The sequence below is a fragment of the Paroedura picta genome, chromosome 2 (assembly GCF_049243985.1).
Source record: "Paroedura picta isolate Pp20150507F chromosome 2, Ppicta_v3.0, whole genome shotgun sequence".
In the NCBI taxonomy this organism is placed as follows: domain Eukaryota; kingdom Metazoa; phylum Chordata; class Lepidosauria; order Squamata; family Gekkonidae; genus Paroedura; species Paroedura picta.
The window spans coordinates 85,433,441-85,458,811 of NC_135370.1; the positions used below are offsets into that span (position 1 = coordinate 85,433,441).

The 25,371-nt window shown below is 44.2% G+C and overlaps 1 protein-coding gene across 11 annotated transcripts in view; it reads left to right on the plus strand.

Annotated features, from left to right (window-relative positions):
* LOC143829878 (tetraspanin-4) overlaps positions 1 to 25,371 on the plus strand; it is a 724,382-nt gene that overhangs the window by 328,844 nt on the left and 370,167 nt on the right. For 2 of the 11 annotated variants that reach the window (XM_077321431.1, XM_077321432.1), the window contains one exon: positions 2,689 to 2,751. The exons of 7 other annotated variants lie outside the window; for them this stretch is intronic. Coding sequence is in view for 2 of the 4 variants with exons in the window: in XM_077321424.1 (XP_077177539.1) it covers positions 11,740 to 11,848 (109 nt within the window). In the remaining 2 variants the exon portion in view is untranslated. Of the gene's footprint in view, positions 1 to 2,688; positions 2,752 to 11,734; positions 11,849 to 14,175; positions 14,369 to 25,371 lie in introns of those variants that run through there. 2 more of the 11 variants (XM_077321424.1, XM_077321426.1) reach the window with 2 other exon arrangements.

Consider the following 25,371-nt stretch of genomic DNA (forward strand, 5'->3'; position numbering starts at 1 on the left):
GGCAGCTTCTGTGAAAATGGCTGTTAAATGGGGAGTAAAAATGCTTTCTGCACTGCCAAAAATGTAATAAAAAATGGAACTGTCAAGTATATAATGTTGTTGGTGGAAATGATTGTGACTTTACAGTTTTCCAATGCATTGGGTTTATTTGATGTACGAGATATGAGTGTTGTAAGAGGTTAATGTGGAGCCTTGACAGGGGAGATTTAAAAAGTGGTCAAGCGCAAGATGGAAAGTTTGTACTTATTTCATTGGAAGGACAGTTCATGCGTTAATCTATAGGCAGGACCCTATAACATGTTTGGGAAATAGAGCAAGATTTTGTCCATCTCATCTGCACAGAATTATCTGCTATATCGTTTGGCACCTGACCAATAGATAAGCAGAGGATTTTTATGGAATACTCCCCTTTTAAAGGAATTTTAGCCAATCCATCCCTGATGACTCCGAGTACATAACAAAATAACTGGAAAATGCTTAAAAGCAAAGTTTAAACCAGGCATTAAATGCTGGGTGGATGAAATATAATAGTTTTGAGGTTTCCTATCACTGGCATATATCCTGCAAGGTAATTAAGGACAATTCATAAAGTATATGATGTGCAGAAGAGGCAGGGAAAGGGCTAGCCAGGCAGTGAGAAAGGAATTAAGCATTATTGATTCAAATGGGCAAAGAGAGAGATGGTGCTGAACAAGAGATCTTAAGGAGTGTGACATAGTTTATGGGTGGCCCCCAGACCTGTTCTCATAATGGATTTACATCTGTTCTTAAATGAATTAAATGGGTTGATTGTTAACAAAGTTGAGTGTGTCTAGTTTAAAGCAAAAATCTGTAATTCCCCCCTAAAATAAAATCAAAGTTTGCTCAGTGAAAGAATTTATCTTTCTTGTATAATCATTAAGTTTTCTAGACTACAGACAGAGTTTAGAAGAAAATAAAGCAAATAATTGCAGGCGGACTTAGTGGCCAAAAGCTGCCATGTTTTATTGGTTTGTTGGCCTGATAAAACAGTCTTCTGTGCATTCAAAAACATCCCTCCCCCTTTCTTTTAAATTTTCAAGTTGTTTCAAATTATTAATTGAAAGGTAAGGAAGATGCATGGCACAGCTCTCACACATAAGCCAAAAAGCTTTATTTTTAAGTACACTGCTCAAAATGTAATTAAAACAAAGTCAGACAAAGTCAAGGTGATTTGTTATGTTTTTGCTCAATGATACACTACAATTCCATTAAGTAAAGTTAAAACGAGAAACATCTAAACTGCAGTCTAGGAAGAGAGAGCGAGAGAACACTCAACACCCCTCCTGTTCCAGCCAGTTTGTCTACTAAGAAATCCTGCTGGGAATTTACACATTAATAGTGGAGGATGTAGGAGACTTCATCTTTCAATAGTGACTATCAAATGATTTATTTATTCTCCTTGGTGGAGGCTGCTGCCACTGCCATTTTAACTACCCAAACTACAGACAGAAATAAATTTCCAGACCAGCAGCAGATGAGGAATTCTCAGGAGGGAGGATTAAGGCAGGATCTCTATGATTTACACCTCTGGGAAGGCTGAACAGGAGTGATTCATTTACAAGCAAGTGGTTCGCTAACCTGCCCTGCAGGAGGAGAAAAACCCAGGTGGAACCTTAGAGGCTCTTTACAAATTGTGGTGTGAATTCTATGAGGTAACTTAGGCACAAGGCACAAAGCAGTCTGGGAATATGGGGGAGCGGTAGGTATGCCACTCAATCGTTTATGCATGGTAGAGGGAAAACCAAGCTAAGAAATCAGGATGGACATTATGAGGAACAGCTGGGCCTCTTCTGGAACTTAAAAATCATTCTATTGTACTTGTATGGAGTGTCCTTTATGCAGATATGTCATAACATGAATGCTTATGATAACCCTATAATATAGACTGCTGTCCCCTATTATAAAAGAAGAGGCTGGGGAAGGAGATGCTTGCATTAAGGGCCGCCTGGTGAGTTCATGGTTGAAGTGACACCAGAACTCTAATTTTGCCCAGTCAGGTCATATGCTACTGCTGGATGTAACATGCGAGCTCAAGTTGCAGTTATGACTGAGCAACTAACTAACTAAGAGAGAGGAAGAGTGTGGAGAAATTACATTTTGAATGGAAGTGTCCTTTAGGAGGATTATTTCAGGCTCTTGTGTGCAGCAAAAAGCCATGCAGGCAATATGCGCTATGGTGTCCTTTCCATTCTCTTAGTAGTATTCTCTCTTGCATCGCATAACTGACCTAGCAACACCACATGCAGTTGGAGTTGCAGTGTGTAAATACATGATATTATCCTTTCTTCCATGCACGCTGGACTGTGCTATGTGTGACCAAGCATAGAACCTCTGTTGGCAGCATATTTTTTTTAAGGCAACTATGATCTGAATTGAACAAGTCCTGGAAAGCTAGCACCAATTACTTTTGTGGGTTCACAAAGCAGAGGCTTCCCCTTGTATTGTATTTCAGCTGCTTCCTCTTATTTCCAGACACTGACTATGTTCATGCTTAGCAAACAAACTATCCTTTGTTCATTATATAAAGGAGCTAGAAAGCCTTGGGGTTGCCTCCTCCCCCCCCCCCTTGTATGAGTTGAATCTTATTTACAAAATCTTCAGCTTAACTACAAAACTCCCAGTAAAGGTGCTTTATTTAATTGCTTTTTGCTTCTTGTGTTCAAACAGGGATTCCTGCTTCTGAATTAATTTGGTAACCCCCTCTGTAGACAGCATTACAACAGCATAGAGGTTAGTGAATATGAGTGTACTCACCCACCTGTTCACATTTGAAGAAGAAGAAGAGTTGGTTCTTATTACTGCTCGGTCAGAACTGCTTTGTTAGTGCTGTGGCGATCCCAAGGTCACCCAGCTGGCTGCATATAGGGGAGCAGAGAATCCAGTCCCGCTCGCCAGATTAGAAGTCCACGCTCCTAACCACTACACCAAGCTATCTCTTGGCTAGCTTATGAGCATTAAGTTCAAATGTGTTCAAACTGCACACATATAAGCTCTGTTCCTATGATCAGGAACATTAAAAAGGCAGTGTTGCCAATCAGCATACCCATACACATTTTGTATGCCCGTGGACTCTGTGCTCACAAGCCAACAGTTGCATAAGCCAGTACATTAGTGCATGTTCCCAACTCTACACATGTTGATTTCACTGCAGTAATGTCAGCTGTGCAGTGGTCATGAAAGGGCAGGGGAAGGAGCACATGACCCAGAAAACAGAGGCTGTCATGGGGAAAGGGGCAGGAGGGTCATATGGCCCAGGCTTCACATTCATGGACAGCCTCAAGTATGTCTACTTGTTCATTTTTTGGTATTTTATAAGTTTTGTAATTTGATTTTACGTGCCTCGTGTAGGGATGCCAGATCCCTTGGTGGATGAAACAATAAGCAGGGTCTCCCAACACCAACTCCCACCATTCTGCCACTGATCAGCTGACTGGCCAGGGGAACTTACCCAGAAAAAGAGCAAGGTCCAGCCGTCTTTGCAGTAATGTGTCTACATCACCTCCAACATGACCCATCATCACATCAGTAATGTCTGGACAAATGTCTAGTATTTGGGCAAAAACATTAGAAGCCAAATTTCCTATGGAGTTTTTGCCCAAATACCAGTGTGTTACCTCCATGCCATTGTACAATGATGTCACTTCTTGATCACATCAGGAGTGACATAGATACATCTGTCAGCTGGACTCTTCCATCTCCTGGGAGGTCCCCACCTCCCTAGTCAGTTGCCAGGAGGGACCTGGCAGCCTTGTTCATATCTCTTCTTAATTTTTATTACACTTAGGAGGCTCAAAATCTACTAGTGGACTTCTGAAAGAGCCTGGGCCCAGTTGCTGTCCTCATTGATTCTGTGATGGCAACTGAAGGGAAAGTGGCATGGTATAGTCCAAGCAGATCTCAGAAGCTAAGCAGAGTCAGTACATGGCTGGGAGGCCACCAGTGAAGGCTCTGCAGAGAAAGGCAATGGCAAGTCACCTGTTTCTTCCTTGTCTTGAAATCTGGGGCCACCATAGGTTGGTTACAACTTGATGGCACATATGTAAGTGAAGAGAAGGGAAAGGGATACAAAAGGCTGAAGTGAATGGAAGGAGAGGGAAAATGTTCGAATGGCAAAGAGATCAGACAGCTTGGATCCATTCCATACTGTATTTAAACTTGCTGAGGTAGTGGAGTGGACCAAGCAAACTACTGAGCAGAGGAAGACCAGTTGTTCAGAAAGCAAAGCTCCAATCAAGTATTGAACATGATAATATTTGGCATATGATATACGATTAAATATTTAGCATTATGCAGCATGAATTTTAAATTCTGAAGATGAGGTTGGAGCGCTGAATATTGGCTACTTAGTTTTCTAGAATATTTGCTGCTGAAATGGTTTTTTTTTTACATGGGAAGTTGCCAGCTCTGTGACAGCTAATGTCTTTGTGGCCAGGAGAAATAACTCCCAGTCTTCATCCTTAATCATGCAAGGCAGGCAGGAGAGGTGGTGATGAACATTGGCAACTTTCCTTTCTGTTCTCTAATATGCCTGCTTCAGACATCCCTGGACAGTGACCAATTTACTGGGACGGATGGACAACAAGCAGTAGTGAGGGCAAGTGCTATTTAGATAGATAAAATTTGTTCCTGCTGGGAAAGGGAATTCAGATCCTGTCAGTACAAACTGGGGGCTTGTTTATGCTGTGTTTTCATTAACATTGCAAAAGGTCATGAATTGTGATGTGTTGGGAATACTACAGCCCAGGCTTCCAGCATGTTAGATCATGTACCGGGGCACAAGAATTTGGCATTTGCCTATGCTCTTTTTGTTAGTAAGTAACTTACCTAAAAACCTAGATTCTGGATGCAAACATGGCTCACTGTGCATATGTATATTGTCCAGGGAGTGCTAACTACAAATACTGGGCCCAAAGGTTGCTGCCCCAAAGAACATACAGATCAACTATGTATGTGTAAGGATCTTTCTAAGGTGCCTTTGAATTGTGCACAGAAGGATGTTACAAAATAACTAACTGGGCAACATCAGACATTTAAGCAGAGCCTTCTGCAGGGGCCACCCTCCAAATGAGCAAATTCCATGATGGCCTGTTGTTGTGCATTTCCTGTAGCAGCCCCACTCTTCTGGCATGGACTGCTGGATGAAGTTAGGAAGGCTCCAGCGCTCCTGGCTTTTCACAAACTATGCACAACAAATATTCTGGGAAACATTTTTTTACACAGGTAATAAGGCTGCAGGGTAATGAAATGGTCCAGAAACTTGCTTTGGCAAAAGAGTAGGAACTGTTGACTATACTACTGTGTTCTCTTTGTTGCTGTAAGCATTCTCCTAGGGTGTAAGTAATTCATGTTGAACATGTCACATTTAAGCGCTTATGCTTTGCTCCAGCTCCGCTTCAGATTTCGGCCATCCAAATCCTGTTGCGTTGTTTCCTAGATGCCCCCTTCTGATGATGGGATTGATTTATACTGTCTAATTCATCTTGAATCTTGGTGGGAAAGGCAGATTATAAATAAAGAAATTTGCTTCTTTAAATCTGTTGTTTTTGCTTCTCTTGCCCTTCTTTCCTGTATTCCTAAGCACTGATGATAACTACTGTTAAATGTTCCTATGCTAAGCAGGTTCATTTAGAAATAAATAACATTTTGTTCAATGAGATTTATTCTCATTAAATATACTTAGATGATTATGCCAGTTTAGGTGTAAAATCTCAGGAGTAAGTATCATCTAGTAGCCAGTTTTCCAAATTGTATTACTACTATTTAAACATGGTGATGTATAATGTTAATATTTTCTTTTCATAGTCATTACTAACAACAACAACAAAGCTATCGATGGTTACTGTGCAATGAGATGGTTTCCTACTGACATGAGTGGAAGAATGAGTACTCCCCTCCCCAAAGATCTCTTAATTCCCTTGGAGGAAGCCATTATAATTAAGAAAGGTTAAGTATACTCCTGGAATCTATAGGTGATCTATACAAATCCACTTTGCATAGTCCATTTATAAACATCCCAAGAAAAGAAAGGCTAGAGCTCAGTTTTCCTTCCTCTGAGCCAGTGTAGTCAAACACGGAAGCACAGATAACAGTTTTGACAGGTAGTATTGTGGTGCTACTACACTGGAAGTCACTGTGCCTAATGTAGTCCTATGGTTCTATCCAGTTGCTCAACCAAACACATACAATCCTGTTAGAAATGAAAGCTAATATAACAACATCAGCTGCCATATCCAGACCAGTATCAACCAATAACCAGTATCAACCGGTAACCCATGATTAATGTTACCCAGTCAAAGAAAAAGAAAGCAATACGTGGCAAATGCTGGAATAGAAGCATAGAACCATAGAGTTGGAAGGGACCTCCAGGGTCTAACCCCCTGCACAATGCAGGAACTCACAACTACCCGCCTACCTACAGTGGCCCCAATTCCATGCTCAAGTGATCCCTTCACCAAAAATCTTCAGAATCCAGCATGGCCTGGAGGAAATTCACCTGCCGTCCCACAGTGGCAATTAGCAATCCCCTGGGTATGCAAGGAAGGGCCACAGAAGACAATACTGGCACATCCAGTGAACATCATGTTAACATTATATTATGTCACTCAGCACAGGCTCAATGAAGAAGTTAAGTAATGTTCAACTCTGAACTTAATGGTCTCATTGGAATTCCCTTTTTCGATTGTAATGTATACTTCTAATGTGAATCTTCAGCCTGCTTTGGGGGCCTTTTTGTTTAGCCTCTGAGCCAAGAATCTGAGTGGTCACTCCAAAGTCCAGCACTGATGATGTCACTATAAAGGCGTCCTTAAGCTGGTGGTCTGGAGGTGTGCTCCTAATACCTCTATGCCATACACTTCCCTGTGTAACACCCCTCAGAAGGTTTTCTTTAACTGGTACACAATCATAGAATCATAGAATCATAGAGTTGGAAGAGACCTCCAGGGTCATCTAGTTCAACCCCCTGCACTATGCAGGAGCTCACAACTACCTGTCCACCAGGGGCCCAACCTGGACCAATTTGGCATCGGCGCCCATTAAAGTCAATGGCGCCATTGACTTTAATGGAATGTCCAGCATTCTCGCCTTTTCAGGGCCCTGGGGGAGTGGGGGTTTGAGTTACAGCCTCAAAACCTTTAGGGAAGCTCCAGGAGGCTTTTCCCTGACACAACTCCAAATTTCACAAAAATTTAACCATGGGGTCCACATCCAGGGATTCTGAAAGGGGTTGCCTCCATCTCTCCATTCTATCCAATGGAGAGACCGTCCCACAGGATGACCTGTGGAGGCAGCTGAACTGAGGTGGATTCTAGATCTCAAGGCAACATTTGTTGTTGTAGACCATGAGCTTTTAGCTTGCTGCCTCTTCAAATATGGGAGACAGCACTACAGTGGTTAGTCTCCTTTCTCCAGGGTCAAGGACAGAGGGTTGCAGTTTGGGAGGACCAGTCCCGTTACTGGATATTCTAGTGTCAAGTTCCACAGGGAGTGGTCCTTTATCTGACATTATTCAACATCCTCATTTACCCTTTTGCCCAGCTGTTCTGAGAGTTTGGGCTTGGGTGTCACAAATAAGATGATGACACCTAGCTCCAGCTCCAGATGAGCGGCAGGCCAAATTCCCCCTCAGAACAACTTGTCAGATGTCAGAAGACTACAGCTGAAAGGCTAAAGCAGAGTCGCCTGAAGCAGAACCCTTCAAAGATGGAAGTCCTGCAACTAGGTAGGAAGAGACTAGTGGAGTGAGCTTCTGGAAGAGATGCAGGGTCTGCAAAATGGAGCTCTTCTGATGGGCATTTTAGTGAGACCAGGCTGCAAGAAACATCATAATACCTAGATTATTGGTTGGACAGGGCCTTGGAATCAAGAGGATACCAACTGCCATTCTGTGGCAGTTTTTAGCAAGTTTATATATTGTTTTACCAAATTACTGCTTTTTAAATTGTTGTACACAGCCCTGAGACAACTGTGCTGACAGGAGCAGCTTTATAAATACAATCTGTAACCACTCCATGGGAGCGGTAGGAATAAAGCCCTAAGGGGTATGTGGGTGGAGAAAGGGGTGGGACGAGTCCAGGATAAAAACTTGAGGGGGCCAATCGGGAGCCACAAAGCGGCTCCAGATTAGTCCTGTGCGTGTCATTCTGGGGCCAAGGGGCCGATCGGGAACCACGCAGCATGCAGCTCCCGATGGGCCACTTGGCCCATCCCAGACTCGAAGGTGACCGGTCGGGCTTGGTGAAGCTTCGCAGGAGCCAGATCCTGGGGTGGGAGGGGGCCGGCTGAGAAGGCCTGGAGCCCGGATGGTGGGGAAGGCCTGCAGCCAGGGGGGGCAGCGGAGAAGGCCTGGGGCCGGGGTGGGTGGGAAGCATCCTCCCTTCCCGCCAGGAACCTCAGCTGCCGCCTCGGCTACTCTTCCCGGTCGGCGAAGAAGGCCTGGGGCCGGGGGAGGGGCAGGGAGAACCTTCTTCCCTGGCAGGTAAGGTGTGGGGTCAGAGGGGGCAGAAAGAACCTTCACTGCCCAACAGGAGAGGCTGGGGACAGAAAGGATGCTCCCGCCCCCTTTCCAGTAATTTTGCACTGGCGTGTGGGCAGGAGCCGGGTCCCGGCTGAGAATGAGAATGAGATGATAGAAGGTGGATTCAGCAGCATGCAGGAAAAAGGCATCACCCTTCCTTTGTAGGCAAAATATTTTAATGTTTACTTGGACAAAGCACTCATATCATCTTGTTTCCCTTAATCAATAGCACTGGAGGCTGGAGTGGGGGGGGGGGATCCACACTCGCAGGATACTTGCCGGGATGTTGCCCTTGAGCCACAGCTTGGAAGTGGAGGCTTAATTGCATGGTGCATTCTGGGAATTGAAGTCTTCCCCCCTCCAGCACTGAGGCGTGGCTGCTTTGCAGGGAAAACAATTGTTTAGATGACGCTGCCAGTGATGGCAGGAGTCCTTTTCTTTGCACCTAGCCGCCTCTACGAGCATGCCGCCTGCATAGACAACATGGGGCAGTTTCCCGTGAATGGATATCACTATTAAGCAATACTACCGCTTCTGGCCAACTCAAATTTCACAAGAAAGAAAGAAAGAAAGAAAGAAAGAAAGAAAGAAAGAAAGAAAGAAAGAAAGAAAGAAAGAAAGAAAGAAAGAAAGAAAGAAAGAAAGAAAGAAAGAAAGAAAGAAAGAAAGAAAGAAAGAAAGAAAGAAAGAAAGAAAGGCCAGTAGCTGTGCTCTTGCTTTTCTTTTAATGGCAGATGGAGAGGGATGCCTTCTGGAGTGTCCCTTCTACAATTTCCCATGAAAAGCATTGGGTTGAGCCTGGGGCAGGAGGGGGGCAGCCAACAAAGCTTCACGCCCGGGACAGGAGCACCGAAGGGTGCTGGGGGTGGGGGTGGGGCCCTGTGAGCAGGGCTGCAAGGTGGCCAGGGCCAGGAGAGGGGCTGCTAGCACCCATTGAATTTTACCATACAATGGGCTTTAAATCTAGTAAATCAATAAATCAATAAATCAAATTGCATCGGGATCAGAAATGTCTTAAGACATCAGCAGTTTTCAGTGATCAGACTGCCATTTATGACACGGTCTGAGGAGGTGATCTGCTGTACAGATTTCCCCTGCAGAACATTATTTGAACTCCTAAATAACGTACCGAGCAATAGAACTTTCCAAGTAATTATGGAATAGTCAATTAGCAAGCAGAAGAAACTGAATAATGATCTACCCCAGGGCTCAGACTTCCTCCAACCATTTTCAATCTATAAATCTCTGGTGTTCCTGAGACGATATCGAGGAAGTTTGCTTGTACTGATGATATGGCAATTGCAGTAAGGCACAAATCATTGGAAAGGACTGAAGAAATACTGAAATTTTAGCCAAATATGACCTTAAATGGCAGCTCATCCCAGGTGCAAGAAAAACAGAATGCTCCAGTTTTCATCTAAATAATAGTCTTGCCAACCGTGAACTGAATGTCTACCTTAATGGCACCTGACTTATACACAACCATACACTTAAATACCTTAGCATTATCCTGGACAGGACCTTGAACTATAAACACCACCTTACCAATGTAGCAGCAAAAATATGTGCACAAAGCAAAAAGTACCTGCTACAACACTTTGGTATTCGGCTTTGGGGCTGGTGTATAGTAGTGATCCCCAACCTGTGGGCAGCGGACCACATGTGGTCCGTCGACTAATTGGAGGTGGGCCGCGAAGGACGCCTTCTCTCTCCCCCCCCCCCGGCCCTTTACTTCATCCCCCCCAGCCCTTTACAACACACTTTGGGTGTCATTGTCTCCCATCACTCCCAGATGGGGCTATCTCGTGGCAGAGAAACAAGCTCAGGGTTCAGTGCTTCAGTGTGGCTCAACGGTCCCCACTTCCACAAACTTGATGTCCAACTCAGCACAACACTGAGACTTTTCAGTGGATATATTAAACTGACTCTGACCTATTGGCTGTCTACATTATGCCACATCTCCCCTGCACCTCGGAAGGCAAGATGGCTCTTCTTCATAACTATCCAAACTAAAGTACTGACACCTGGTGATAAGATTGCGCAAATCTGACAATTACAAAATTTTGGTCTAGGGAATGTATGGTTGCAGAAGTTGGTGAGATCAGTTCCACCTGATATCCATAACCTATAAACACTAATAAAAGGCCTGCAGGATTTGGCTAATAGAATATGAACAAGCTTTGGCAATTGTATAGACCTGTTGTTTAAGTGGGGAAAAATGCCAGGTTCCGAATATGATTGTGGTCCAGTTTGCCCAACTATTTTCCATCTGTCACAAGAATGTGAGCATCGTGCTAATCTGTAACCTCCAGACAGATATGATGGAGCTCTTCATACTCTCCCCAGCTGCAATTGAGTGAACTGAAAACTTAGATGTTAATATTTAGGAGGATTGACCAATCTTTCTGCATAACTAATATCTAAATCCTGCATGTAATTCTGCCATAAAATAAATAATAGTTCTAGGGACCTGAGTAGAAGAAGGTAGCCACATGCCTTGATGAAGAAGCTATGTTCTGTCCTAGGAAGAGTTTACCACCCAGCAACCAAGGACAGACGGACTTATATACTCACAGTGCTCTGTGTAATGGCTGTGAAGTTGACTGGATATTTCTCCTTCACTGTAGTGGTGGGGAGGTGGGCTGTTAATTGACCGTATTCCAATTTTCTGTAGAAACAACATTATGTTGGCATGAAGTGTATGAGCTACTTGGGAGCATGCTTACCTGCACTTTCAAATCCTTGTACCTTTTGTGCTTTCAATGCCCAGTTGAAGTGGAAATATTGCCATATTGATTTACTACACTGGCGTGAAGGGATACATTAACAAATCTATCATAGATGCAATTCAAGGATAGAATTGCTCTTTAGATCTCAGAGAAGGGGTCTTACCCTTTCAGAGACCACCATTTAAACAAGTAAAACTGTTATGCTCTCCTAATGAAATGGACATAAATCAATTATGGTCAATTCCATGTTATCTAACCTGTTTCTTAGTTGTGATGTAACATCTTTCAGTAGCCTCAAGTGTTATCTTGTTATTCCTACCGTTTATCACTCTAAATCTTGCACAGCCTAAAATCTACACAGAAGACTTGGCATTTCCTGAGCCCTTTTGGGTATTCATTATCTCAGCCTGTGTGTCTCTGTTTACTGTTTGCAGCAGAGTGAGGTAGCTAGGGGTCCACAAATCTTCACTATCAATGGAAGTCAGACCAAATTCATGCTTTCCAATGAGGAACATTAAAGACCAGATCCCACTTTTCCTGATGAGTTTGTTGGATGTCATATTGAGGTTTGGAGAAAAAGCAGGTAATAGTCTTGGTGCTTTCTGATCACATCTCAAGCTTAGAATGATTGTGGAGACGAGACCCCATCTTTCTCCTGAGTTATTCTTGCTGGATTATAAAATGCAGTCACTACAGATAATGTTGCAAGCACATTTGTGGGCTTCTGGAAATGCAGAAAGGATTGAAGCCCTTTATTGTTGCAAATTATATCATATTTGAATGCATGCCCATTAAAAGGCTTCTTGCAAAGAAAAAAGCTAGCCCAGCCCTTTCCCTGCTATGCTTGCTTTCTGACTGCAAGGAATTTTTTTAGTTAGTTAGGGGGAGCATTAAAGATCTTCCACTCAGCCTGAAGTGCTACAGTTCATTCTTTCCTTTTACCACATAATTCTTATATGCTCAAAGCACGTCCCTGTTTCATGGCACCTGTCCTCCTAAATCACTGCCTCTGCCTCTATTTTTGCATTTTCGGCATGCCTTGTTAAAATGTTGTTAGTGTGAGACGCTGCTGTTCTTTAGGGTTTAGCTCCCTCCCTCTGAGTTTCTAGAAGTTTTCTGAGTGCAGAAACAGATGCATCTGAGCTCTAGTGTACATGTGTGTAAATGGATGTATATGAATCTAAAAGTATCACTCAGTGTACTCACTGCGGTCACATGCTGTTCTTGCTGAGGAAAAAAAGAAAAGAAAAAACCCATTTTGGTTTTTAAATCATTGCAGGGTTGGATTCTGCATTGTGAACAAATATAGTTGTAGGTTTGTGACAAAATGTAGTAATATGGGGAGACAGAGTTAGGCAGTATTTGTTCTTATAAAAATAAGGATATAACAAGCAGGTGTCTAGTTTCTTCTGTGAAGAATTGGAGGGCATGCACACAGGATGCTTTATGTTTAAATTGGTAATCTTGCAAAGTCATCCAGTTGGAGAGGGGGGCTAAAACAGAGATAAACTGATTAACAAGTGACTACTTGTTGGTTGTGTGACTCAGCTGAAATTTGAGACCCAGATTCCCCATTGTAAACTGTGGTGAATGATTAATTAGCATTGGGGCAAAAAATTGATCCATGCAGTTTTTCCTATTTGCATAGTTGTCGTGTAGCTAAAAATGGGGAAAGCCTGCTCATGGATGCATGGAAAAACAAATCTATTGAAATTCAACACTAAGTTCATATTATACACCCATTAAGAAAAATGCTGAGAGAAGCAGCCTTAAGCCTGTGGGATTCTGGCAATTTCAACAGCGTTTTAAAATGTTTCTCATATGACTACTGCACAATTCAATGCCTTCTATGCAGCAAAAAACCAAGAGGCTTTACTTCGAGATTTGGATCCATTCTGTTGCATGGAATATGTGTTTCTGCTGATAAGGATTCATTATGTGGTCCTTTCAGGAACTACAATGTATTCTAGGGAGATAGTTTTGTTTCACACCCTCTGCAGTTTTGGGGGTGTGCCTGTTGTACGGATTGCAGCACCCTATTGAGGAGATGCTGTGTTATCCATATGCCGATTCATTGTAAATCACAGTGTCTCTGTGCGTTCTTTCCCTTCAGTCCCTTAACTTTCGGGGGGGGGGGGGTTGCAATGCATCTACTTTTTTCACATCAACTATTGTTATAACATCAGTAAGTGTACATTCTTTTATACATGGATGTGTCTACTATATTCATCTTGCCTTTCTTTAGATAATTAATGGCCACCAATTCTATCATGATGAATTTGCCTCACAACACTGTTTTTTGCCTCTGTATGAAAGTGTGCATATTATTAGGACACTCCCGCAGCTTTTTTGATTCTGTGCTGATTCTCCCAGTCCATCGCCATTTTTGTGTGTGTGATAAAGAAGTGAGCTTTCCAAACTTTTGGTTACCCCAAACAGAAGGCCTTTGGCTTACGGTTCTTTGAGTACTGCTGCTGCAACTTTAGGTTGTATTTAGTACTTACCAGATGAGTGTTTGTTCTTTTCATACCCTTTCTTTTTCCCCTTGTACATTCGGGCGGGGGGGGGGGGTGAGTATCTAAATGAACCATACATGCCTGTTTCAAATGCAGTCTCTTGTTTAGAAAGTGTGGTGCACAATATGTGTACAGCAGAAAGGAATAGATTTCATTGGCATTTTAAACATTTTTCATCAGCATGGATGAAATGCTTGACTCCTGACTGCTTGCAACAATGCCAGGGTGTAAGCTTACTTCTTCCTGTTAGCAACTGTGCCGTTTAAGAGTAACAATAAATGCCAGAGAACTGTAGATCCCTAAAAACACGCCCTTAACTAGCTTGGGATGATTTTATCTTTAGAAGTCTTTATAGAACAGAGAGGCTGCGGCTGGTCAAGAGTAAAAATAGTTCTGAGTTTTCAATGGCTGCATTCCTGGCTGGAGCCTGAAACCATGAATCAGGACTCAGCACTCACACTGCACAAGACTGAGCAAGGGAGCCGGGCTATCACAGGCAGGAGGGGAACGGCCGGCTGCAATGAGTCTGCCCACAGCGTCGCTAATCCTTTGGGATGGACCCGTCTTGCTTGTGCAGCCCCAGCGAGGTACTGTGCTTGCGGTGTCGTCTTATCGCTGTCTAATAATGTAACGCTATAAAAATAATGATTGGAACATTTTGGGGGGTGGTCTAGATCCCATTTCACTTACATGTGGGTGCTGTGGCTGCACTTGTTAAAAACTGCCAAGGCCTCGAATGCTGCTTTCTGGGCTGTAGTTCTGACAGCCCAAAGGATATTTTGAGCTTCCTGGTCTCCCCAGTTCTTATGAAAACCTTTCCCAACTGTCCAATCCCTTTTCTTATTGAGAATCTTGGTTCCGTGAGTGGCATTTCTAGAGCTTCCAAACTGCCCTCGTGCTGCTGGGAGTGTGATAAAATTAGCACTGCTGCCAAGGTGGTTTGAAGCCAGGGAAGTTGCTGAAGATGGGTGGCTCAGTCTGGATCACGGGTATTTACGGGTACGTTGAGAATTAGGTCTTAAATAATGAGAAATATCCCATGCCTATGATGGAAGATAATGGGTTAGGTCAAAGCATTGCTAACAATTGTTTACAGTTCAATTCCTTGTACAGGTACTAAACTTAAGGTTATAGACGTGGATGGGCTTAGACTCGATTAATTCTCTAGTAGGATAATTCCCTGTGACAGAGGAGAACACCATTTAAGGGTATTGTATTGGTAACATTGATTCTGTCATTTCTGATGGACACAGTTCTGGTAAGACTTCATTTTGAGGTTTAGATTTAGTAAGATGTTGGCAAATTGGAAAGGATTTGCAGAGGTAATAAAAGAATTTGAAGAAGAGTTTAGAGAATGTTTACACCCCAAAAAGAAATTATTATATAAAGCAAATCATGAAAGAATAGCGGGAGGTTTTGCTGAATGAAAAGTGGATTAAGCTGTGTCTGTTGGTCCCAGACTTTTAAAAGAAAATAGGAAGAAGCAGGAGCACTGCTGTTCAGTGTACAGAATGCAGTTGGTGTTAATTACAGAAAATTAGACATGGGGGGGAGGGGAATGAGGACTCAGGCCACATAAGATCCAGCGTGTTAAAGGTGAGCCCGTTGTGTAGAAACTGGGCCTTTATGTACTCAGTATGCCAGCCCAATAAAATCAGAGTCCAGTAGCACCTTTAAGACCAACAAAGATTTATTCAGGTCATGAGCTTTCGAGTGCAAGTATGCCCACTGTTCAGCTTGGGAGGCCTTAAAATAAGGTGACCATTCATAACGATTTTCGCGGGGCCATCCCACCTTCAACAAAAATGTCCCGTATCTCGTAGCCTTATAAAAAAGCCCCAGGAAACCAGCCCGGGAACTGCAAGCCGCGGAGTTCTGGCAAGGAAGGGAGGAGAGGAGCGATCCACTTCCTTAGTGCTCAGTTCTTGAGGCTCACGTGACTGATGGTGGGCCAGGAAGCTGGGTTGGGAGGAGACTGTGCCTGCGCCCGGCTCCGTTCGGCCTCGAGTGGCGATTAGGCACGTGTGCACAAAGAGACGGTGGTCTGTCCCTGTCACTGGGCACTTGACCACCATGGCCATTGAGGATCTGCCGCCCTCTCTATGGGGAGGAGAAGATGGCCCCATTCCCTGAGGAGGTGGATGTTTTCACGGCCTCACATTGGCAGATGGAGCAGCTCGTCGGGCTCCACTGTGCTCCTTGATACTTGCTAGACAGGCCTTTGTGCTCCGGTGGCTGTGGGGTGGAACTACCTGCATGCACCCGGCTGGGACTCAAGGTTCCTGTTTGCCCTCTTCTAGACTTCCCCGGGTGCCGGCAGCTCTCGGTGCTCCGAGTGGGGTGGGACTGCCTGCCTGCACCCAGCCAGGACTCAAGGATTTTCTTCACACTCCTCTAGAGTTGCCCGGGCGCAGGAGGCTCTCTGCACTCTGGCTGGGGTGGGTTGGGACTACCTGCCTCCCTGCCTGCACCTGGCTGGGACTTGAAGAGCGGCTTCGCACTCCTCTAGACTTTACCAGGTGTGGCCAGCCCTCTGCGCTCCGGCAGGGGTGGGGAGTGGGAGGGGACTGCCTGCCTGCCTGCACCCAGCCTACTCTAGAGGATCCCACATATTCTCCTTGCTTCCTTCTGTGCTGGCGGGGGCTGCCTGCCTGCCTGTCTGCCTTCTTTCATTGCTTCCTTGCTTCCTTGCTTCCTTGCTTCCTTGCTTCCTTCTATACATCCATCCCTTTTCTCCCCTCCTTCCTTCTTCCCTTCCTTCCTTCCTTCTTTCTTCACCCTCCCTCCCTTCCTACAAACCCACCACTTCAAGGCGTTACCCTCCACCCTCACACCATGCTAGCGCCTGTTCTATTTTCTGCTACAACGGGCTTAGGCTACTAGTGAATTAAATGAAACATATAAATAACATAAAAAATCCCTTTAACTGGAGATGCTGGGGATTGTACCTGAGACCTTCTGCCTGCCAAGGAGATGCTCTGTCACAGAGTTGCAGTCTCTCTCCAAAATAGGGTGTGCGTGTCTTGCTTCCAATCTCTTTCTGTTATTTTCAACCTACAAAAAGAGGGGAGTGTCATTCTGAGCTTTTCCTTTGGGAACAAGAGTGGAGCCTTTCCATATAGAGACTGATTGAAGAAGAAGAAGAGTTGGTTCTTATATGCCGCTCTTCTCTCCCCGAAGGAGTCTCAAAGCGGCTTCCAATCGCCTTCCCTTTCCTCTCCCCACGACATACACCCTGTGAGGTGGGTGAGGCTGAAAGAGGCCTGATATCACTGCTTGGTCAGAACAGCTTTATCATTGCCGTGGTGAGCCCAAGGTCACCCAGCTGGCTGCATGTGGGGGAGTGCAGAATCGAACCCGGCGTGCCAGATTAGAAGTATGCGCTCCTAACCACTACACCAAACTGGCTCTCTTGCAACATTAGGAAAATAGTTTCCATCAGGAAAATAGCCCCAAGGGGAAACATTATTCCCTCCTTGCCCTGCACCGTAGATCCCAACCAGTTTCCTCCTCCACAGCTGTTCTGAGGCTAAACACAGGAAAATAAGCTGTGAAGTCTAATATCGGATTTCCAACATAATATATAGTTTAATTGTAAGGGCAGGTACATCATTTGCGGCTGAAACAGGACTTTGAAACATACACTTGCATCTTTGCTTGTTATAATGCTAGGATTCATGCTTAAGAAAGTAGCTTATTTAAATGCAATCTAAACATAGTACAACATATGTCAAAATTACACTTTATGCTTTCTCGATCCAATTAAATATCAGAGAACGTAACCCCTTTCTGGGATTGACAGCCCCCCTGCCTGGCCGCCACCTGGGAGATCTCGCCTGATGCTCCTGGGATGAGAGGGGACCCCCGCCCACCCACCTGCCTGACACCCAGGTGAGAGGCTTGGCAGAGGCAGCGGGGCGGGGGAGGGCTGCAAGGGTCGGCTCCAGAAGAAGGCAGCACCGGAAGGTGCGAGAGGAGCACAGTTCGGCCTCCAGGGCAGCCTTTGGTCTCCAAGCAGTGCAGGCTTGAGTGGTGATTCCAGAACTCCAGGCTCCTCTTAGAGGTTGGCAACCCCCCGGTCAATGATGTCCCTCTTTACCAATCTTAAAATCTGGTCACCTTATCTTAAAAGCAAGATGGCATCATTGCTCTGCTGGGCTGGCAGCAATTGCCCTTCTCTTGGCTTTTTGACAGGGTGCTCTAATGTTAAATATGGGTTCAGATGTTACAGACCTCATGTGTAGGCCACTGAGAAATACTTCTGTGGCAGCACTTCCATATTAGCACTACAATATGTGTTTGCTTCGCGACTTCTGATTTAGTACAGTCCTGTCAAGCATCACGTTGTTGATGCCAGCCAATGTCCTGCTTACATGCCATACAGCTTTGGCGCTATGGCTGTGAACCAAACCAGAAGCACACAACCCTCACCCTTAGTATTCCTCAGGTTGTCCCGTCCTTTGAGATAAAGGGGCCAGTTTGTCAGGATTATTACTGATTTTTGATCTTTCAGCCTAAGGCAGCCTTATCTTTTCTACAGGGCTGCAAATCTGGGTAAGGACTTCCTCAGATTGCACACTGCCATTGTATTTGGATATGTTGTCTGTGTTACCTCTACTGTTCTTCTGTGATCTTTGCTGCCTTACAGATGAGTAAGTGACCAATATGAGGTGATCTCATGGCTCCCTCGAGGTTGCTGGGATTTATGCCAAGCAAGCAGGGATTTGGTCCTTGGCAGCAAAACCTCATGTGGACATTTCTTGGTGATAGCAGGTGTACATGTATGAAGCATAGAGCCAACCAAGGATCAGGGAACCCCTTGGCTTAAAGATTGCTGCTTCTTCCTAATGGCTGAGGTGTACAATGCAGTTCAGGGAACTGGACTAGGCCTTGACACATTGTGTATTTTATTGATCATTGCAACAGTTATGACAACCATTTATGTGAGCAAAATCCCACCAACAGATTATATTTTCGTTGAATTTCATTTAGGAGTAGGAATTTTGCAGTGCATTACCAAGAATCTTGGTAGCAGTTCTTTTGAAGGGTATATAATGAGTATGTTGTATTTTTCTTCCATTTCTTGTTTTACTATCCAGGCTCCTACAATATTTCATGACAAGCTAAGCTTGGGCAATAACACCATTTTCAATCTTTTTTCTTACTGTTATCTAAAATAAAAGGGCACACAGAACATTTTTGGTAATTATTTATTCTCACTTTGTACTGTACAGTTAGCACTGATAGCATTTTGCAGAAATAAACCCTAAGGAAAAGTATTCAGATTAGACACATTGTTAAAGCCAGAAATACTGCTCAACTTGTCCTCTCTCTCCTTATGGCCTCTAGTGTTCTGAAAAGTTTATTAGGTTTTCTATTACAATCTGGGTGATATTTTTGTTACCATCCATCATAACTGTAACAAGAGATATTCTGCATAATACAGGAAAGAATATTCTTCATGCAAGCCTGATAGCATTATTATCAGCACTACATTGTTAAAATAAAAAGATGCTAAGATTTATGACTACAGTGTTATTTTACTAGTTAGGGTATGTGTGTGTATGGGGGGGCCTTACGAACTAAGAAGCATAGCATACTGTAGGACATTGGTCCCCAACGTTTTTATCCCTGGGGACCACTCAACGCTGGGGACCACTCACTGGGGACCACTCAACGCCTTTTACTGAGGCCCGGCGGGGGGGGGGGTAGTTTACTCTCAACCACTGCCCTAGCACTCTCTGATCGCTATGGTAATGTTTAAACATCCCTTCAAAATAAGATACAGACACGCCACAACAATAATGGGCAGCGGAGACTCACCTCGGCTGCCTTTTGGCGGCGTGGAGGGCGGCGGGGAAGACGCGGCCCGAACGGCTGGCCGCAGCGTGTGCCGGGTGCGCCCGGCGGCGGCGCGCACGGCATGCGGGAGGCGGGGCTTCAGCGGCGCTGTTAAATAGCGCCACGCGCTGGGCCCCGGCCTCTTTGCTTGCGCGCCGGACATCGGCACCCTCCCTCCCTCCCTGTTTGTTTTATAAGTTGTTAATGTTGTTGTTTTTGTCACAGCGAATTTTGACATGAACAGAGCCTGTTTATTCGGAGCCGGTGTGCGATCGGACTCCCAGGGGAGTGGGGCCTTCTTAAGAAGGTGGTGTTTGAGCAGGAGGCCCACCCAGCGGGGGGGGCATACTTGCTCATGGCGACCAGATGGACCTAAGCGGGGCAACCAAGGAGGTTTGCGCCCTTTGGACCCTGATATATGGGCCATCTCCCACAGTTAGACTTCAAGAGCACAGGAGGCCGTGTTTTCCCAGCGGGGAAGGGCGATGGATCCTGAACGCTCTTGGAATTGGGTATTCCAGCCAGCGGGCTGGATAGGCCAGGCTCCGTTTCATGTCATGCCAACCCATGTTTTGGGGGGGGGGGTCAAAATAAAGCTGTGGCCATATTTAATGCCATATCAGGTGTCGTGTCTTCACTGCCAGTACTGGCCTCCTACCTGCCAAAGTGTATTGTAAATGGCTGGGGAGGATGAAGTAAAGGGCCGGGGGGGGGGGGAGAAGGCGTCCTTCGGGGCCCACCTCCAATTAGTCGAAGGACCACATATGGTCCGCGGCCCACAGGTTGGGGATCACTACTGTAGGACACTGAAATATGTGGCTTTATCAACATTTAATTCTGTGCTTTGAGTCCAAGAAGTATAAAGGTAACATTTAAGAAAATCTTTAGAATAATGTTACTGTTATGCTCAGATTGTTAGACAGGTTACAAATAAGCAAGTCATTATCTCTACATGTGGTGAACTTGTTCAGTTGAAATATTTTGGAAACAAATAATTATCCTGGCAATTAGATATATGCTACAATTAGAGATAACTTGGGAACCTGCTAAGCATCTTATTAAGTTGTTTTAAAGACTTCATACTAGATAAATATGATAATTTGACAGCCAAACTTTTGGTAGCCGTTAAAATGCTGATTCTTTGAAGCTGATAGAGCCCCAACATGCCCTCTTTTTGTGAATTCCACATAAAAAGATGATTTTTGATGATGTGCCAAGCCTTTTGATGATGTGGCAAGCCTCTGGTTGGCCCTGATTGGGGTTGTTGTTGTTGTTAGGTGCGAAGTCGTATCCGACCCATCGCAACCCCATGGAAAATGATCCTCCAGGCCTTTCTGTCCTCTACCATTCCTCGGAGTCCATTTAAGTTCGCACTTATTGGGGTACAACCCCCCCCCAATAGAGTAATCCCTGACTGAAGTCCAATCACAGGCTCATCTCTGCCCCCCCTCCCGGGCTGCTTCCTGATGTTTGGAGTGAAGACGAAGGGCAGTCAGGAAGAAAGCCCAGGAGCTGGGGATAGTCGTTCAACCACACTCTGCAGTGGCAGTGCTGTGGTCTGCAGCCTCCTAGCTGCTGGTAAGATGGGGAGGGCCATCCAGACACACTCCACAGTAGCCACCCTGCTCTCCCCACCATCCTGGCTGCAGGGGGAGCTCAGAGGGACCGTCTGGCCCAGCTCATTACCTATTCCTCCCTTTTCTTCAGGAGCAAAGGTCAAAGAGCCCTCTTCCCTTCCATCCTATGTCTCATTTGAAAAAATTGGCATTGCTACTAGTTAATTATATTAAATTACATGAATAATAATAAAAATTGGATAACATTAAGTCAAACTAGAATAGAAAAAGATTTGGAATTTAAGAAAAAGATTTCTTTGTCATGTTATAATGTACTAATTACATGACATTTCCATAAATTTTATGTGCACAGTATTTTTATGTTTTGAAATAACACACACAACAGTTGTAGCAAAAATGGATTAACCACTAGTGCACAAAAAACAACCTGGTGCTGGAGGGAACTCAAAACAGGAATATGTATTTGTGGTGATATTAGTATTCCAGAGTCATATTAGTATCTCTGGGAGGTATTTCTTTCAACCTGATGTTTTTATTTCAGACAGTGGGCTGGATTTAGGGTAAATGGGCAATTTTCACTGATTCCCCCTTCTCTGTGCAAGCCTCCCTTGAGTCATTCCTTAGAGTCCCCATCCTCCAAGAGCTGCATTTTATGGAGCTCAGTGAGCAGCAGTGGGAGGAGACGCAGGAGAATTCCATTTTGCTGCTGAAAATTAGTCTAGAACAAGGGATACCAGACTCCCTCATGGGGGCGGGTGTCTCCTGCTAACAGGCTCCATCTCTCCACTGTGGATCAGCTGGCTGGTAGGGGGGAATTACGTCCCCCAGCAAAGGAGTAATACCCAACATTTTAGCAACATGCCTACATAACTTCAACATTCTAATTTTACCATCGAGTTTTAGTCCCAAAACCAAAGTGTCACACTGCCATCCCTGACATGCCTGTATTACTTTCTGGTCACATTGGAAGTCATGTGCAAAGAAACTCCCAGATCTCAGTAAGTTCATCTCCCCCTCCCCAGCTGCTTGGAGGTATCTGAACCCTATTTAACCCATTGACTGCTACAATACTACACAGTATTGCAAACCTGCTTTTCTGTTATGCAAAATAGTCATTCCTTAATCTAGCGCTTAATCTGGCACAAAACTACCTTCCAGGTAGTTTTGCAAGTGACATCTGCACCCTCTTCCCTCCCACTCCGCTATGAGTTGTTATTGGGGGTACTGAGAATAGTGAGGGGTTTTGTTTTTCCACTGTACCTTCTTTTCTCAATTTGATTAGTGATTGTGATTTTATGTTTGGGGTTTTAATCGGGGTTTTATGGGGGGGGGTTAGGTAGATGTATGTAATCCATCATTAGCTGTCAGGGAGTGGCAGGTAATAAATCAAATAAATAAACAAACAAACAAATAAACAAACAAACAAATAAAATAATAAAGCATGTTCTACTGACCAGAGGGCTACTCCAGGCTCCTAGAGCTTGTGTGTTGAGGGTCCGGAGAGAGTTTTAATTTGATATTTTCTGGAAGACATTGCTAAGAGGTCTCTGACTCTTCTGTTGCTTTGGGGTTGGTAATGAATGAATGTGGCATGATTGTATTGTCATGGATATGGCTGCAAAAATAGGGGAACAGTTGTGGGACTTCACATAGAAGGTCATGGAGTATGTTTCTGCTCACCTGAGACAGATTTGTTGTAACCTCTCAGGTAAACATGCGAAAAGGGAGTTGAGAGACCCAGAATGGAGTAGTTTTGGAAAGGGGCAAAAAAACAAAGAAGAATTATTTGGCCTTCTGTAGTTAAGAACCATATCAATAAAAATTATGTATTGAGCCCCAGATGTTGAAGTATCTGAGAAAGGCAAGAATGTCCAGCTTCACAGAATTGAAGATATAGTTCAAAGAAGATGTGCATAGATTGAGGGCTAACACTCATAATCACTATTTTTAAATAGTCTTTGTTAGATAATTATAGACAGTTTCAGGTGGGTAGCCATTTTGATTTGAAACAGCAGAACAAAGTATAAGTCCAACAAAGTTTTATTCAAGGTATAAGCTTTCACAGTCACACTTTTTCAGGTACAATAGCGCAGCTGGGACTTACCAAGGCCGCATGGTGCGGGGGCGGTTGCAAGGCAGGCACAATGGTGTGCCTGTAGGCACATGCGCAGGCCTAGTGGCAACATGCTACTTCTGCTCGGAGCCTGAACACACCTGTTTAAGGCACCACGTGCTCGGCCTCCGCCTCTTTGCCGCTAGTTCTTTGGTGGACAGCTTCCCTCCCTCCCACTCTGTTTTTTGATGGTTGTGTTGGACTGCACATTGAATTTTATTGTCACGGCTGCGGGATTTGCCATGAGAATGAGCCCTTTAGCAGGGGCCCTGTCTGTGTACAGGAGTCCCTGGTGGTTTGGCAGGGCCTTCTAAGAGGTGGCACAGCAATGGGGAAGCTGACCTGGCTGGGTAGGCTTAAACAGATCTGTTGGCCAGGGGACCTGGAGGTAGCCAACTGAAGTTGGCACCCTTTGTGGACCTCCTCCACAAAGGTCTCTTCCAAGGTAGGGCAGGATGCTGGGAGGCAGAGAGATCCGAGTTCCCAGCTGGGAATGAGTAGGAGCTCCAGGATCAGAGTCTGGGGTTTAGGGAACCAGTTGGCTGACTGGCAGGTCAGGCTCTCTTCTCATTGGTGCCAACCTTGTTATGTGTTGAAATAAAACCTGTGACTGTTTAAAAGCCAGAAGATTTGTGTCATGTCTCATTGCAACTTAGATGCTTCACTGCAAGTCAGTGAAATTACCAGTCCATGCATATAGGTAAAGGGTGAGCAATAAATTAGCATTCAACATAAATCATTTTATAATTATAAGTAACTTCACAAAGTGTTTATTAATTGGCCAAGAATGTGTGACTTTATCAAGTGGGACAGCTAACTATTGTTAGGAGATGATGTTTTTTAAAAGGAGAAATAGGGGAAGTTGAAATGATTGGGAACATCTTCTTAGAAGGGGCTCCTTACTTGTGACCTGCTTATCTTTGGGTAAAATACTTTTCTAGACTCATGTAATTGCCCTCCTTTAATTATCTAAGTAATAATAATGGATAGTATAATATTACGTTGAGTTAATCTTAAAGATGCAGTATAGTTATGATGTAATAAAGGATTAAAATGGAAGCAGACATTCTTGTGTGTACTAGACGCACAATGAACTTAAAATATTGCTTGAACATACACTTTTGCCAGAAATTAAATAATCTGTTAAGTTAACTATATATCTAGGGCTTCTCAAGTACACGCCTTTTCTGAATCAGGCCTGAGCAGAGTAATCCTGAACAGTATGCCACCTGGCCAACCTGTACATCTGTAAATAAATAGCTTCTTGTGAAAGGCACCAGGAGTCTCTCTATTGTTCTTTCATTCTGCGAATGGTTGCTGTGGGGCTTCCCAGCACTTAAGGAGTAGAGAATAAAATAATGTGTTCCAGTCTTTGTGGAGATGAAGGAGGCTGTGCAGTACACTTTTTTCTTCCTGACCTAAACATCTTCCATATAATCCAAAACCATCCCCTGGACTCAACTTAAGGTCTAAAGCAATTTTTAAAAGTTGATAAAATTGCTGTCCCCTACAATCTTTTGAATTTTTAAAGGTTCCCCAGTATTATAGAGTTTTATCCAGGCAGCATAGCCAACTTCAGTACGGGCAGATCATAGTATGAAATATCCTAGGCAGAGAATTATAACTAAGAAAAAAAACCCATAATTTATTATAAAGGAAACCATTATTTAGGTATCATTTTGGGTTAAAAAAACAACCCAGTTACAGCGATAAGACATATCAAAACAGAAAATTCAGATTTACAGGCATTTTTCATTTCAGTTGTTTATAGTCTTAGGGGTAATGGGTTCCCTCGAAACTGACTTGATTGCAAAAAAAAACTTCTATTCAAGCTATTGCTAAAACTAAGCACAAAGATTCCAGGGACTACATGCATGGCTAACCTCAGCTTGAGACAGGCATGCCACTCAATTCCCACTAGAGATACTTCTACTTTGAATTCTATTGAGGAACTGGTCTGCAAGTCTACCAGAGAAGAATATGCAAACAGAGGAAAAACTCCGTTTTGCAGGTCCTGTAGAACTTTTTAAGGCCCTGCAGAGCCATGATCTCACTAGGC